A 17,812-nucleotide genomic window follows, 5' to 3' on the forward strand; every position below is an offset into this window, starting at 1 on the left:
AACTTAACCAAGTCCATAAATGTATCACTAATGTCAGATGAGGGCTAGCTATATTTTGTCTAGGGGCAGTTACAAATCAGAAGGAAAACTTGAGGCCAACTCAGTACATTATTTCACCAAACTCAACTTCTTTTAAATTTATATTAAATGAATTTATGAAAGAGAGAATTTGTAAATCAGGAGTAGGAAGAGGGAGAGGAAACAGATGCCAAATGATCCCAATTCAGTGGAAAACCAAAAAAAGTTTTTGTTTTTTCCCCCCAATTATAATGTAGATATAAAACATAACCTTTATTAAATGAATGATAAAAAATCATTATACACCAGTGAATTATACCACCACCACCTAAAATTCTTTTATAAAAAATATTTAATCTTTATCAGAGTCCCCACTTACGGTATATTCATGGAAAATAGATTTGACTTCGTCTTATAATGGACTTCGTCTTATAATGGAGTCAGTGTGGAAACTGAGCGAGTGAGTTAATCTGCCTGCCTAATAAAATGGTGATAAAAATAAAACAAATCTGGCTAACTGAAAAAAAGAGAGTTTACTGAAACAATGATTCAAGAAACTCCGTATCTGTCTCTTTATCTGACTGGATTAGGTAATATTGTATTATTCAAATCTGGTAGAACATAATGAGTTAAATGAAGTGACAATATGAAAACCTCAGTATCTCGATACTGAGCCTTAGTATAGACACTGAGTAAATGAGTATATATCAAACTCAGTATCTGACCATAGAGCCTTGGTATAGATACTGAGCAAGTGAGTATATCTTTTAGTCTGCCATGATTTAATGATATACTGTTAATCAAATAAGGTAGAGCAAGGAGTAGTAAATAGAGCAACGGTTCAGTAAACTAAGTATTTTGCTAGAGAGTCTAACTCTTAATCTCTCAGGACTTGATGATGTGATATTAAGCAAATCCTGCAAAACAGAAAGAGTTAAATAAATAAAGCAATGATACAAAAAATGCAGCCTCTCGCTGTAAAGCCTCAGTGAAATAGATATAATAAGCTTTTAGAAGGAATCCAGCTTGAAAGCATACCGGTTATTCAATTAATACAATGTCTATAGATAAATTGTATCTATTATAATATGAATCTTTTTGTTACTAAATTAGTAACGCTATAGCCAAAATATAGATGAGAGCAGGTTTAGTATAACTATTGGTTCAAGTTGGTGTCTAAAAAGTAATAAATAGAGTAAATAGGTGGATTAATAAAAGGAAAATCCTAGCAGTTTGCTAATCAGTGTCTTTGAGGGCACCCCTTAACCAAAGGCCTATCTCGGAAAAATCTTGGCTCAAGTCTGGCCCTTATTTAGCCCCCAACTTAGGTATTTGGTTATAGCTTAAGAAATGATTGCAACAGAAATTAAGGTAGTGCAAAGAACAGTCTTAGTCCTGTCTCATTTGCAAAAATGCACCCTGAAAGATTGGTGATTCATAGCAACTCAAATGGTTCCAAGATTTAAGCTTGATCGCCAGTACATACATTTGTTAGGTAGCTTTATTGTGCGGTAGACAAAAAGTGGAATATAGATGCTCACTATATCTTAAGCGATGGATAGGGGCATATTCATCTACAAACAAGATCCTGTTGCATATATGTATGTATATACCTTTATTTACATGTGGTTGCACTAAACCATAGGCTCGGATTATCTCCCACCTTTTTTAGCTTTATATTGGGCGTCTGTCAGTACCCCTGATGCGTGTTTCGCCTATGGCTCATCAAAGGGGAACCGAGAAAGAGGAATTGTCCGGTTTGAAATAGGATTAAGAGCGCTGTTATTGGTCATTATGAATTTTGTAGGACTAATGAGATTTAGGATGCAATGATTGGATGTTATTTGGAGCTTATGTTAACCCTTTATTGGGTAAAAAATTTTATTTAAAGCTTAAATTAACCCTTTATTGGGGGAAAAAGATTAATAATGTCCATCTGGGTGAGAACAATGACAGATGTGGCTGTCAATCAAGTTATCACATAATTTATGATGAGATATTGTGAGGGTTTTTTGCAGTCACAATCCCTATCGATCAGATGAATCCACAATTAGAAAAAGAGTACTATATAGCAATATTATAATAATTAGGATATTGTCATGTTGAAACCTATTATCACAATGGCATTATGCTGTATATTCAAATCCTTTTGCATGCTCTGCTTGTTACTGTAAGTAGTACTGACAATAATTTTGTACAGTAAAGAATTTCTATGTAGATATGCCACTTGAAATGTATAGTTAACTTCTATTAAATTAAAACTCTAATACTAGAAATACAAATAGGTATTCCTTAGGTTGTAGTATTTTCACAACTATTTAGATTAATGACAACACCTAAATCATTAAAGGGACACTCCAGGCACCCAGACCACTTCTGCCCATTGGAGTGGTCTGGGTGCCAACTCCCACTACCCTTAACCCTGCAAGTGTAATTATTGCAGTTTTTTATAAACTGCAATAATTACCTTGCAGGGTTAACTCCACCTCTAGTGGCTGTCTACTAGACAGCCACTAGAGGGCACTTACTGCTCTATAGCACAGAGCTAGAGCGTCGCAGGACGTCCTCATGCTGTGTGAGAACCTCCAGCATTGCTCAATTCCCCATAGGAAAGTATTGAAAAGCATTTTCAATGCTTTCCTATGGGGAGCTCTAAAGCGCATACGCGGCACTGCCGCACAAATGCATTAGGTCTTCCCGGCCAGTGGGCGGGATCAGTCTCGTCCACCGGCCGACGTAATGACTGGGAGGAGCGGCGGCAAGAAGAAACCACCGCCGAGTGACATCGTCTGGGTCTCAGGTAAGTCACTGAAGGTGTTTTCACCCCTTCAGCAACAGGGGATTGGGAGGTGGGAAGGAGAGGGGACCTGCAGTGCCAGGAAAGTGGATTGTTTTCCTGGCACTGGAGTTTTCCTTTAAAGTGATACATTTATCTTTAGTTTCCTAGAATACTAGTCTCGCCATGGCTGCTGCTCCATCTCTGTCTGAGATCTCAGTCAATTAAGGGAATGGGGGCACACATGGAACATGCTTTTCTTAGGATGGTGCTGCCGTAAAGCTCAAAATTTATACCCTGACATTGGAGTACTTTGAAGGAGTAATGGGCTTAACAAAATATGGCCATATTGTGGAACTGAATCTCCATATTTGTTTGCTGATATAGGCGATTTTAATTAGCCTTATAAAATATAAAACTGTATATGTGTGCACTGTTCCTTAGTCTGTATTATGTACCAATTTTGTTCTCCACGGCAGCACCATTTCAGAGAAAATCGTGTTTCAGGTGTGCGCCCAACTCCCTTTTTGATTTGCTTAGTAAATATTCTAGGCAGGATCAGCAAGCAAAAGTACAGAGTCTTTGGCTGTTTAAAAAATAGGTAAAGTTTCCCCATTAGGTCCAACACAGGCCCAGGGTGACAGGGGTTAGCCAAGGCAAGTCCAGTCAAACAAGGTTTAACAAAGGCAAGGCCACTCTGATAAGGGTTAACAAACCTAAGTCAAGGCTGGTAAAGGTTAACAAAGGCAAGTCCATGCTGGTAAGGGTTAATAAAGGCAGAGGAGGCTTGTGATCCCTAATGAGTCCACAAACAAACTGAGCACAGAACCCAGGGTGGCCTGTGCTTAAATAGGGGAAAGAGGCAGCAACCAACAAACATCTATATTCTAGGGGCATAGGGAGGAAATGTCCACTGCCCCCATCCCTTGACCACTACTATTAGTTTATTTGCTTTCTTATTTTCTACTGCTTATTTTCTGTATTTCTACAGATAACACAATTGATCCTTTTGCAAATTGTTGCATTAGATTAAATGTTTACAACACAGAAAAATAAGCAAACCATCTGATTAATTTTCCAAGCACGTCTGTCTTCATTTTATTTATTATTGTATTATTTTTCATGTTTTGCTTTTGTGTTGCTTTGTGAAATGTCTCAATTTCTTGTGCTAGCTTAAGGAATGCGACTGTTTCCTTACATATTTAGTGTTTTACCTGTCAGGAACAATATATATAATATATATTGAGATGCCTTTCATTGTCAACTGTATTCTAGGACACACAGATAACACAAAAAAATACAAATTATATTTTTAAACATTTGCAAAGCAAATACTTGGCAGTGGAAATATAATAATAATATTAATCCAAATCTATTTTCCTAAGTTATATTTGAAATAATATTTATTTTAAATGTGTCTTCTCCTTTTCATAATGAGTACATTGTGAGTTCAGTTTTCAAACCACAATAGCCTTTCCTTTGACTTCCTACTGTTATACCAAATAGGTTTTGCTGGTTTCTGCTCTTCTCAAGTGCCTGGAGTTGTTTTATATTGTCAAGGTCTAATATGTGTTGCAATCTGTCGAAAACTCATCTACAAGCTAATTGGATGGAATATCTCTAGTTCATGAAGTTTTGAATATTCTCATTCAGCAGTTCTTTTCATATTTATACTAAGTGGCTACATTCTCACATTGTATATTTTGGTAAGCATACACAGAACAAAGAAATGAAAAGATATGTTGCATCTTTCTGTCAATGCTTTTTAGCCGACTGGCACCTTATTTCTAGCTTCATTTACGGATTCAGCTTATATAGCATGGGAAGCTTACAATGCTGAGATTCCAAAATGCTCTAAAATATTCACAAATAATGCATTTTACTGTTCTATTTACAAATGTATATTCCATCGGCTAAATATTGTGATTACTTTTTCTTTACTCGTTTTTAAATATATATACATATATATCTTTTCTCTAGTGGAGTTACATTTTGTACTTTGTTTTATTTGCAGATGACACCAGTTGGAACAACAATTTTTACTGGATTCTCGGTGCTTGGGGCCATCGATATTGATGATGGACCAAATGGCCAGATTGAATATCTTATACAATACAATCCCAATGATACTGTAAGTATGATATAATAGTCATATTTTTATATAATAATGCTAAAATGTATAAAGTAGTGGAATTCAGATTGTTATCAAATGTTACAAAGCTGTTCTGGAGATATACCGTATATACTCGAGTATAAGCCGAGTTTTTCAGCCCATTTTTTGGGCTGAAAAACCCCAACTCGGCTTATACTCGAGTCAAGGTCTGTATTATGGCAATTTGCATTGCCATAATACAGACCGGGGGAGAGGGGGGCTGGCAGAGCTGTACTTACCTGTTCTGCAGCTCCTGTCAGCTCTCTCCTCCTCCGCGCCGTCCGTTCAGCACCTCGGTCAGCTCCCAGTGTAAGTCTCGCGAGAGCCGCGGCTCTCGCGAGACTTACAGTGTGAGCTGATAGAAGGAGCTGCACGGACGGCGCAGAGGAGGAGAGAGCTGACAGGAGCTGCAGAACAGGTAAGTACAGCTCTGCCAGCCCCCCTCTCCCCCCCACTGAACTGCCACTGGACCACCAGGGAAGGAGAGCCCCCCTCCCTGCCATGTATCAAGCAGGGAGGGGGGACGAAAAAAAAATAAAATAAGAAATAATAATAAAAAAATAAAATAATAATAATAAAAAAAATAATTAAAAAAAAAAGGGGGTATAAGGACCACTGTGGGAGGGGGGGGGGGGTATAAGGACCACTATGGGAGGGAGGGGGTGGGATAAGGACCACTATGGGAGGGAGGGGGGTATAAGGACCACTATGGGAGGGAGGGGGGGTATAAGGACCACTATGGGAGGGAGGGGGGGTATAAGGACCGCTATGGGAGGGAGGGGGGGGATAAGGACCACTATGGGAGGGAGGGGGGGATAAGGACCACTATGGGAGGGAGGGGGGATAAGGACCACTATGGGAGGGAGGGGGGGATAAGGACCACTATGGGAGGGAAGGGGGGGATAAGGACCACTATGGGAGGGAGGGGGGGGATAAGGACCACTATGGGAGGGAGGGGGGGGATAAGGACCACTAGGGGAGGGAGGGGGGGATAAGGACCACTAGGGGAGGGAGGGGGGGATAAGGACCACTAGGGGAGGGGAGGGGGAAGTAGTGACCACTAGGGGAGGGGTGAGTCAGGACCACTGGGGGAGGGGGGTGAAGGAACACGGGGGTGGGGAGGTAAGGACCACTGAGGGAGGAGGAGGGGAGGTCAGGACATATGGGTGGGGCAAATATCCTTGCACCGGCCCTGCACACACTGCATTCATACACACACTGCATTCATACACACACTGCATTCATACACACACTGCACTCATACACACACACTGCACTCATACACACACACTGCACTCATACACACACACTGCACTCACACACACTGCATTCATACACACACACACTGCATTCATACACACACACACTGCATTCATACACACACACACTGCACTCATACACACGCTGCACTCATACACACGCTGCACTCATACACACACACGCTGCACTCATACAGACACTGCACTCATACACACACGCTGCACTCATACGCACACACTGCATTCATTATACACACACTGTAAATAAATATTCAATTAATATATTTTTTTAGGATCTAATTTTATTTAGAAATTTACCAGTAGCTGCTGCATTTCCCACCCTAGTCTTATACTCGAGTCAATAAGTTTTCCCAGTTTTTTGTTGAGGTAAATCCCAGGGTGAGTGTGGGTGTTGTGAGGCCCGGGAGCCTCTTTAGTCATTGGGGATTCCAGCGGGGAAGTGTGGTGGTTAGGGCCGCTTCTGGCTGACCAACTGATGTGGGAAAATGGTCTAGGTCGCATTTCTTGCAGCTCCGGTGGTGGTGGTTGCAGCTTGAATTGTGCCCCTTCCCTGTGGGATAAATGGGGTTATCTTGGCCGGGTCCCAGCAGTGCGTTATCTCAGGGTTCCCCGGGGCTTCCCTCTCATACAGCTCCGCTGGAGGTGGTCCCAGTGTGGGCAGGAGTGCCTTTGCGTTTTGGAGGTCTGAGACAAGATGTACGACGTTCTCATGCAGTACCTGTAGTGCGCGCTGTGAGCGCCAGCGGTATGTGATTTGGTGCGTCCGGAGCAGAGCGGTGAATGGTTGAAGGGTCTTATGCCATTGCAATGTTGCCCCCGACAGGTCTGCGTAGAAGGACAAGTCCATATTTTCAAATCTATAGGTGGCTGCGCCCTTTAGGGCTGCGAGGAGCACCATTTTGTCCGCTGTGTTCCAAAATCTAACCACGAGGTCTCAGGGTGCCGCTTCTGGCGCCCTTCGGGGTTTAGGGATCCAGAAGGCCGCCTCTATGCCGTTGTATTTGGCTTGTTTGGTGGGTATTAGGGTTCCCACGAGACTCCTCACAAAGTGTGGGAGTTCTTCTGTAGGGACTACCTCCGCGACTCCTCTCACTTTCAGGTTGTTACGTCGCCTGGAGTCTTCTAGCGCTGCAAAGCAGTGTTCAGTTTTGGCTTGCAGTTGTTTAAGGGCTCTTATCTCTTGTCTGAGCTCCGTTAGTTCATGTGAGTGTTGTGTGGCCGTTAGTTCTGCTGCATCTATGCGGCCTACCAGGCCTGTGAAGTCCGCCCTCAGTTGTGCTATGTCTGTCTGTAAGGCCTTCTGTAGGTCCCCCAGCATAGCTTTCAGCAGAGAATCCGTGGCGGGTTCCGAGTCTCCCAGGTTCTTGCTCGGTTGCGGCGGCTTGAACGTGGGTAAGTTGTAGGTGGTTTCCTCTGGGTAGTAGTCACCAGAGGAGTCAGAGAAATCTTCAAGCTCGGCGGCCATATTGGGTCCACACGAGCCTTTTGCCTGACGGAATAAATCACCTATGGTGGCCCCTGTTTTGGGTCGATCTGGTTTCAGCTTTTTTGTTTTTCTTCCCATTGTCGTTATGGGCAGCTGGATCTTTGGAAATGAGGTTAATGTCCCCTAAATCTGTTGGATTTCGTCGTTTTCCAGAATGGGATTTTAAATCATGATCAGCCTAATGAAATAAGACCGGTCATATAAGAGATCATCTTTCGTGACTGCCTCTGCTATTAGCACCACTTCTGATATTTTATTCCAATGAAAAAAGAAGTGAAAAGGAAAGAAAGAGAGAAAAGAAAATCCTTTAGAGAGGATCTCAGTTTTCTATGTAGTAGGAGTGAACAAAATAGCTCTGGTGATGGAATCTTGAGGTTTAGGAAGAAATAGACCAATGGTCAAAAGGGAAAGGTTTTGCTCAGATTGAAAGGTAAGCGAGAAAACAGCAAACCAATGAGGTTGAATTTGAGGACAAAACCACCAATGATGCATATAAGTGCATGTCTTGTTATAGCCCTTCCAGCAATGGTCAGTAGGTTTTTGATGCATTTTATAATGTTTTAAAACTGTGAGATACAAGCTTAGGCAAAGAGAAAACACATTCAGGGATTAAATAGCCTAAGCCTAACAACTATTGGTAGGCAGAGATCATGTGGTTCCAAAACACGTGTGACATGGTGATGCACGCATGTCTGTGTGACCCCTGACGCCGCTGGAGATGGGGCTACAAAGGACCACGGTATCACAGCAGCTGGCATCCATAAGAACGGCCCGCTTGCTGGGAAAGGACGTTCCAGCGAATCAGCCCAGCTGAACTTTAGGTGAGTACTTGGAGCTAGCGTCTGTAGCCGTGACACAATCCAGGACTCATTCAAGTCTCTTACATTATAGATCTGTCTGAACCTTGGCAATAAGAGTGATATAATTGGGATGATATAATGTACTAACATAAGTTTTCTGGTAATGACAAATTTGAAAGAGAAGGAAAGAACAAGATTTTGAGCAAGTTGCTGTGCTTAGATACTAACTGTAAGCAGTTTTGATTTGTCAAGGTAAAGCTTAAATCCTGACAAAGTAGAATAGGAAGAAGAAATTTTAAGGGAACATAGCAGTTAGTTATTGTGTCAGAGCAGGTGAGGAGAACATTATCTGCATTATCTACCTTAAAGTGGTCATCATGAATTTTGACTCCTTTAATATTAGGGCTTATACATTTTACCTGAAAAGAGAGAGCAATCAGAAGAGGGGGAAGCTGGCAGTCTTGTTTGGTTTGATTACGAATTTGAAAGGACAGAGCAGTGATATTTGGAAGAAGAAAGGCTATATAGAACAAAGAGTAGTTTAAGGAAAGGTCCTGGGGTTGTCATTTTTCAGCCAGGAACCCGAGTTCCAAGCTGACTAATGTCAATTATTTGCATATTCATATGCATAAAGTCTAATTCAGTGGCTTTGAGTGATCAGCTGATGTTCTTAGCCAATGAATGGCTAAGAAAATCAACATCTGTCTTCTGCAGGTCTGCAGAAACCATATGTCATCACAGCCAGGAATATAGGATTATCTGTGTCTGGCGGGACCTAGGTTAGAGGACAAACTATTGCAAAACTCCAACGTATGCCTCACATCATAACTAGTATAGTGAGGTGTAGTAGATATGACACTTGCAGGATTGTTCACTGGAACAAAAAAAAAAAATCTCTAAGTCAGCTATGCTTTCAATTTGACCTTAAAGGGACTCTATAGTCACCATATAAAAGCAAGAAAGACAGGTCCCCCAGCCTTCCTTCTTGCTTTTATATGAACTTTCATTAATTAAAAAAAAAAATTCGGTGTTTTTATATTAAAAACTTACCTCCGTTCCAGCGCCGAGCTCCCCGCTAGGCCGCGCCCCCTTTTTCGTCAAAATGACGAAATCGCGGGGCCCAATGGGACGGCTTCGCGCTGGACCAATCGCGTTCTTCATAGAGCGGCATTGAATGCCGCCCTATGAAGAACCTGAGCGCTTTACCGCGCATGTGCGCGGAATGCGCGTTCGCGAGCTGAGCTGTCTGACTGACAGCTCAGCTCGCTTTCTAAAATTATCAATAAGGGGGGGGACCTACTGTCCCCCCCCGGCCCCCACCCCTGTGCGGCGGGTCGGGGCCCTAAAATTATCAATGAGGGGGGGACCTACTGCCCCCCCCGGCCCCCACCCCTGAGCGGCGGGTGGGGGCCCTAAAATTATCAATAAGGGGGGGGACCTACTGTCCCCCCCCCGGCCCCCACCCCTGTGCGGCGGGTGGGGGCCCTAAAATTATCAATGAGGGGGGGACCTACTGTCCCCCCCCGGCCCCCACCCCTGAGCGGCGGGTGGGGGCCCTACAATTATCAATAAGGGGGGGACCTACTGTCCCCCCCCGGCCCCCACCCCTGTGCGGCGGGTGGGGGCCCAAAAATTATCAATGAGGGGGGGGACCAAAGAACTTTCCCACGCTTGTAAAATGACACAGAGCACTGTGATTGGATGGCTTGAAATCCATCCAATCACAGTGCTCTGTGTAATTTTACAAGCGTGGGAAAATTCCAAAGAACTTTCCCACGCTTGTAAAATGACAAAGAGCACTCTGATTGGTTTAAACCCACCAATCAGAGTGTTCTTAGCCTAATTGCAGGGCGGGGCAAGGCTTTATAAGCCTTCCCTACCCTGCGGAGCTCAGTCTGCGCGGAGCCCTCCATGGGTGAAGATGGATTATTTTTTTTGCGCTCGGTTTTTTTTTTTTTTTTTTTTAATTGCGTCGGTTATTATGGATTTTTATTTGGCCTTTTTTGGGCTGAAGAAAGAAGATTTTAGAAGAAAGAAAACATCGAATGGTAAGTTTTTTTGATCTCTTTTTATTTTTTATTTTTTTTTACAGGTTTTTAGTTAATGTTCCCCCCCTCATTATTTTTAGGGTGAGGGGGGTAGGTAGGGAGATAATTTTTTTTTGGGGGGGGGAGGGTTAACTAGGGTCCCCCCCCTTTGTATTTAGGGCCCCCACCCACCGCACAGGGGTGGGGGCCAGGGGGGGACAGTAGGTCCCCCCCTTATTGATAATTTTAGGGCCCCCACCCGCCGCACAGGGGTGGGGGCCGGGGGGGGACAGTAGGTCCCCCCCTTATTGATAATTTTAGGGCCCCCACCCGCCGCACAGGGGTGGGGGCCGGGGGGGGACAGTAGGTCCCCCCCCTTATCGATAATTTTAGGGCCCCCACCCACCGCTCAGGGGTGGGGGCCGGGGATAATTTTAGGGCCCCCACCCGCCGCACAGGGGTGGGGGCCGGGGGGGGGACAGTAGGCCCCCCCCTTATTGATAATTTTAGGGCCCCCACCCGCCGCACAGGGGTGGGGGCCGGGGGGGGACAGTAGGTCCCCCCCCTTATCGATAATTTTAGGGCCCCCACCCACCGCTCAGGGGTGGGGGCCGGGGGGGGACAATAGGTCCCCCCCTTATTGATAATTTTAGGGCCCCCACCCGCCGCACAGGGGTGGGGGCCGGGGGGGGGACAGTAGGTCCCCCCCCTTATTGATAATTTTAGGGCCCCCACCCGCCGCACAGCGGTGGGGGCCGGGGGGGGGAAGGAGAGTAGGTCTCCCCCCCCCCCTTCAACCACTATTGTGGACAGTAATCGTCCCTGTGGGTTCGGGCTTCAGCTGTCAGCTGAAGCTGAAGCTGTCAGCTGAAGCCACGCCCACAGCAGTGCTGACAGGCTATCAGCACACAAAGCGCGTTCACAGTGCTTTGTGTGCTGATAGCCCGTCTGATGCATTCACCCAGAATGCATCGGACGAGAGGCCTTTTTAGGGCCTCTGAACTCGGAAGTCCCTCTGGTGGCCGTCTGATTGACTGCAACAAGAGGTGTTCCAAGCTTCCAATGTAAACACTGCATTTTCTCAGAAAATACAGTGCTTACAAGAAAAAGGCTAGCTGTAGCACTCACCTGAACAACCTCATTAAGCTGAAGTTGTTCAGGTGACTATAGTGTCCCTTTAAATGTGAAATTTATTTTGAGTTTTCACTTTAACATATAACTCTGCTGGGGTAATGTGTTAATCTATACAGCTTCAGGACATTTGTAATATTTTTTTTTCCCTTTTTCAAAAAGTATTTTCTAATATTGCACTAAATATACGGGGTAATTTTTTACCATAATTTCCATTTAAGTAGCAGATGATATTTTATTGACTGCCAAATTGTGCATAGAGGTCTGAATGTAAAATCATCAAAGTTGAAAATTTATAGCATAAAGTTAACATGACTGACAAAGGGCACGTAATCATAGGCCAATTTATTGATGGGCCGTAGCTCTTTGCCTATGTTTAATTCCTACATGACCATTACTCAAGTAGTAGAAAAATCCAAACAACAAAAATCCATAACAACAGCCTCTCTATTGCATTAAAAGGTTGGTGGAGGCCAGTAGAATACATGTACATTAAAAAAAAAAAAAAAAAAAAAAAAGAACATGGACTGATGATTTTTATTATGATTGTTGGTTTAAAATATGCTTTTCATTAAATGCTTGTTTTGTGAGGGAAAATAGATTTTCCCATACATGAACAAGAAGGTCTAAAAAAAATATACACAGGGGTAACTAAAGCAATATTACACACCAACTAAAATTCAATCTTTATATGCATTTTTTGTTGTTATCTTTTTGTTTATTTTTTTTTTCATGGAAAACACTTTCAATTATAATTTAAATAGCCAAAAAAAATATCTAAAAAATAAATGGGGAAAAAAATATAATTGCAATGTAAAACTTTTCCACATTTTGAAAAGGACATTGTTTATTTCCTTAATATCTTCTTCTGGTACATTAAAGGAACACAATAGTCACCTAAATTACTTTAGCTAAATAAAGCAGTTTTAGTGTATAGGAGTTTTAGGAGTTAAATCACTTTTTCTGTTTATGCAGCCCTAGCCACACCTCCCCTGGCTATGATTGACAGAGCCTGCATGAGAAAAAAACTGGTTTCACTTTCAAACAGATGTAAGTGACCTTAAATAATTGTATCTCAATCTCTAAATTGAACTTTAATCACATACAGGAGGCTCTTGCAGGGTCTAGCAAGCTATTAACATAGCAGGGGATAAGAAAATCTTAATTAAACAGAACTTGCAATAGGAAAAGCCTAAATAGGGCTCTCTTTACAAGAAGTGTTTATGGAAGGCTGTGCAAGTCACATGCAGGGAGGTGTGACTAGGGTTCATAAACAAAGGGATTTAACTCCTAAATGGCAGAGGATTGAGCAGTGAGGCTGCAGGGGCATGTTCTATACACAAAAACTGCTTCATTAAGCTAACGTTGTTCAGGTGACTATAGTGTCCCTTTAATTAGTAGAAAGGTGAAATCAGAGAGAGATAAATCCAATGTATGGTTTTTGTAAAACAAATATTTTAATCCTTGTCTTTTAACACTGAAAGCAGTATGTATTTTTGATTAGATATGAAATTTGCATACAATTTTTTGTGATTTGTATAAGACCAATAAGAATCATATTCCTTTGATTTTCTCTGCAGGACATGTAAACTGTTCCTAATAATGTATTCCAGTTTTCTATATTGTTGTGTAGCAAATGATCTTAATGTAAATCACAAGTAATCATCACTTTGATACTGGACATACTTGGTAATGCTGTATTTTTGATTATAAGTGGTACATATTTTCAATATGAGTGTATTCATTAAGGTAAAGCTAAAGCAATGTTTTTAAATGAAGGGTTACTACAGAAATACTCCTATTAAAGAGATTTCTCAAAACATCACAATTTTGCTTTGGCTGTACTTCAGTTTTGCTTGATTATCTATCATTTAAATACAATTTTGAAATAGTTTAACATTTTGACATAAAAGACAACTAACATATTCATATTACTTTTATTTTATTTTATTTTAGCAAGATTCATAAACTTGAAAAATGGTGTGTCTGGTAAAGCTGTAAGGGTTGACAAAATTATGCACTAGTCACACATCTTTCAGGTAGAAATAGATATAGCAAACATTAATAATTACATATTTCTATTAGCACATATCTTGACTGTCTGCATTATAGGTGTATCATGTTAGTGTTAATAAACTAGTACATTTTAAAACATTAAGCATATTCCACTATTGGGAGATGTGAGGTGTGTCTGCAGTGACTTGAAGGAGCAGTCTAAGCACCAAAAGCATTGCAGTGCACTGCAGACACCAAGTAAAAAGTGAAATGATTAGACTATATATTGGGGGGGGGGGGAGAAGCGGTCACGTGTCCCGCCTGACTCTAAGAGCGCGCCGCGGGTATCGGGCGCGCTCTTAACGGGACAGTGGGAGCCTAAATTGGCAAAGGCCTCCCATTGGTCCCTGTCATGCCACACTCCCCATACACTTAGCTATGGGGGGCGTGGATATGACAGGGGGCAATCAAAATAGATGTTAAGGTATATATACTCACCTTTTTCCCTTAGTTCCTTGCCCTATCATGGTTTCTGTTTCAGTTCCCTTTAGCGCTTGTTGTGTTCAGTTGTGTTACTTCGTACTTGACCTTGGCTTTGTTTCTGACTACGTTATCTCTTTATCCTTATCTGTTCTGTTTGCCGGCTTGCTGTTTACTGTGTACCAGACCCCGCCTAGTCTTAGTTTACGCTGTCTCTTTATGCCCTTGACCTCGGATCGCTCCTGACTCTGTACTCCTCTCATATACGTCGAGTCCGGCCATTCTAAGGTCCGGTAGACGTATCTTCCCTCTGTGTTGTCTTCTGTTGAGTTGAATCCTGCGTGTTGGGGTATATTTTCGTTACACATATAAGATAAGCATTCTTAAGAGTTGCTCCAATATCTGTGGTCCCTTTCTTGGAACATTAACTTGGATTTCAATTCATATATACCATCTACTTAGAGATTGTTGCAGACCATGTACACCCTTTCATGGCAATGCTGTTCCCTGATGGCAGTGGCCTCTTTCAGCATCATAATGCACAACATCACACTGCTAAAAACTGTTTAGGAATGGTTAGAGGAACATGACAAATAGTTCAAGGTGCTGCCTTTCCAAATTCCCCCAATCTCACTCCAATTTAACATCTGGAAAACTAACGCCCATTCATGGAGGCCCCACCTTGCATTTTTCTGTGTTAAAGGACCTGCTGTATACTTAATTGTATGTTATTAACATATCTGTATTTTATTTTTCTTGGTTATTTTAAAAAGCAAAACATTAATCTAATTGATACTAGAAGACAAATGAGGATGGTTAGCCACTAAATATAAGGAGAACAACCAGCCACAAAGAGATACCTCAATATCTTCAATATAGGGTAATACATTTTATTGAAAAAAAGCACATACAGAACATACAAAAAATGTGTATCAACATCGTGAAGTGAAAAAGCTTTAAAATGATAATGGAATGACTATAAGGTCTAGATCAAAAATGTTTCCTGTACTCCACAAGCTACAAATGTAGCATAATATTGTAATAATTGAGTAGTAAAGGCAGTGTAGTGGATACAGGATATTGGATGTCATGTAGGTCTGGATCTCTAGACAGTAAAATTGATACTAGCTTTCAATATTTAGCAAAGTGTTTTAACATGCCATTAGCCAAACATTTAAAGTTGAAATATTTGAGCTTAAGTGGTTTGTTCCTCCTCCACATGTTGCTGAAAGGCTGATCCGCATATATTAATTTGAATTCATATTTTTTGCATTACTTTTGTTATTTTTTATATTTTTTTATTTATTTTTTATTTCAGATAGAAACGCCTGCAGCTGAATATTTGTTTAAGAAAACACAATGCAATGTTGTGAATATAAGGAACATGGTTTAAATTGCATTCTCACTTGAGTAATAAAAGAAAGGAACACACAAGTATAAATTATATAACTTTTTTTGTTTTAAGAGAGGGCATAAAAATAATATATAAAAACCCAGTTGCTAAATGCATATAGCTATGTATCCTTTCATTCCAATCCACCGTGTGTTATCTTGATCACTGTACCACATTTTCAAGAGAACTTGTAGTCCTGAATATAACAATTATATTTTTTGGTGCTATAGGTTACCTTCTGTACACCTCCGTTTATCTATCTACCCCTCTTTGATATTAAAAAAAAATAAAGCTAGCTAATGATTACTTACCTTATTTCCAGCATATTAACTCTTCTGCCATCTGGGGGGAGGGGGGTTTGGTGATCCAGTGATCCTCCTTCTTCTACTGGTCTACACATACCCTCATGTTCTATGCAATAACCCACACCCAAATACTCACCGTGACACGCACAAGCACACAACCCCCATAGCAATCAAGGATCTCCTTCATTTCATTGTTTACCCCAGTTGTTTTGTCACACTTCCCCTCCCTTTTACTAGTTTAATTATTTCATATTAGAAACATTTCTACATCAAACTTTTAGGGCTTCAATGTATGATGCCAACACCACAACAACAACAAAAAATTTGAAACTGAAAATTGTATATGTAAATATTTAATATAGAATCTGACAATATACAACTACTACTAATATGACAGTCATTGGAGCAGCTACTGTGTTTCTTCTTCAATCATTATTCCTCATGATCTTTGTACAATCCAATGGTTCTCACAGTTAGGCATCGAGGGACCTACAGCACATGCGTGACAAACTACACACTGCACATCTAAAGTTTTCTATAGAGAAATAATGAATCAAATGTGTTATTGTTCTTCAATAAAGACCCACCACTAGTCTTTCTCAGTGTGACAGCCACAAGAGGCAACATTTAAGCATTGCAGTTTATATATACACATGTGTAGATACAGAGATAGATATGGATAAAGATCTAGTTCAGAGAGAAAGACAGAAAAGAGTTGGATCCATATTAGTTGTACTTTTTCTTCCATATATGTCAACATAGTTAAATAGTTGCATAGCTGAAGAGACTTGCGTCCGTCAAGTTCAGCCTTACTCACATATGTTTTTGCTATTGATCCAAAAGAAGGCAAAAACCAAGTCTGAAGCATTTCCAATTTTGCAAAAAACTAGGAAAAAATTCCTTCTTGACCCCAAAATGGCAGTCAGATATCTCCTTGGATCAAGCAGCTATTACCCAACTAATTAGAAATTATATACCTGTATGTTGTGTTTTTGGAAGTATTTATCCAATTGCTGTTTAAACATCTGTATTGACTCTAATAAAACCACCTCTTCAGGCAGAGAATTCCATATCCTTATAGTTCTTAATGTAAAAAACAAAAACAAACAAACTTTTCTTTGTCTTAGATTAAATCTCCTTTCTTCCAGCCTAATTGTGTGACCTTGTGTCTTATGTATAGCCCAGTTTATGAATAGATTTCCAGATAATGGTTTGTACTGGCCCCGAATATATTTGTATAATGTTATAATATCCCCTCTGATGCCGTTTTTATTTCCACTGCAATACCCTGATCTATTCTTCTACTTATTTCTTTGTAAAATGCAATTAGGTTAGCTTGACATGATCTATGTTTCATAAAACCATGCTGATTATTGCTAATAACAAGGTTCTTCCCAATGAATTCCTGAATATTATCCCTTAACCCCTTAAGGACCAAACTTCTGGAATAAAAGGGAATCATGACATGTCACACATGTCGTGTGTCCTTAAGGGGTTAATAGCCCTTCAAATATTTTCCCAGTCACAGAAGTTAAGCTCACAGATCTATAATTTCCAGGCAAGGATTTTGAACCCTTTTTAAATATGGTAATGACATATGACTTCCTCCAATCCTCCGGTACAATACCTGAAACAAAAGGATCTTGAAAGATTAAATACAGAGGTTCACTTAATTTCCCACTTAGCTCCTTAAGTGCTCGTGGATGAATACCGTCAGGGCTTAGGAGCTGTATTTAAATTAATTTTCTTTAACTGCTGTAGCACCGTGTCTCGAGTCATCCAATCACAAGTTATCTGCAACTATTTAGCAGCAATCATTTGCATATCTCTTGCCATAGGATTCTCATTAATATATACTGAAGAAAAATAGTTATTTAAAATTTCTGTCTTTTCCTGGTCTTCATTAACTAATAGACCCATCTCTGTTTCCAGTGTACCTACACTTTCATTTTTAGTTTTTTTTAGAATT

General features: G+C 41.0%; 1 protein-coding gene across 1 annotated transcript in view; it reads left to right on the forward strand.

The window, feature by feature from the left end:
• The window catches only part of PCDH15 (protocadherin related 15), a 1,410,242-nt gene that overhangs the window by 501,902 nt on the left and 890,528 nt on the right, over window positions 1–17,812 (forward strand). The window contains exon 6 of the mRNA XM_063435339.1: window positions 4,809–4,925. Within this exon, the coding sequence (XP_063291409.1) occupies window positions 4,809–4,925 (117 nt within the window). The remainder of the gene's footprint in view (window positions 1–4,808; window positions 4,926–17,812) is intronic.

The sequence above is a fragment of the Pelobates fuscus genome, chromosome 10 (assembly GCF_036172605.1).
Source record: "Pelobates fuscus isolate aPelFus1 chromosome 10, aPelFus1.pri, whole genome shotgun sequence".
NCBI classification, from domain to species: domain Eukaryota; kingdom Metazoa; phylum Chordata; class Amphibia; order Anura; family Pelobatidae; genus Pelobates; species Pelobates fuscus.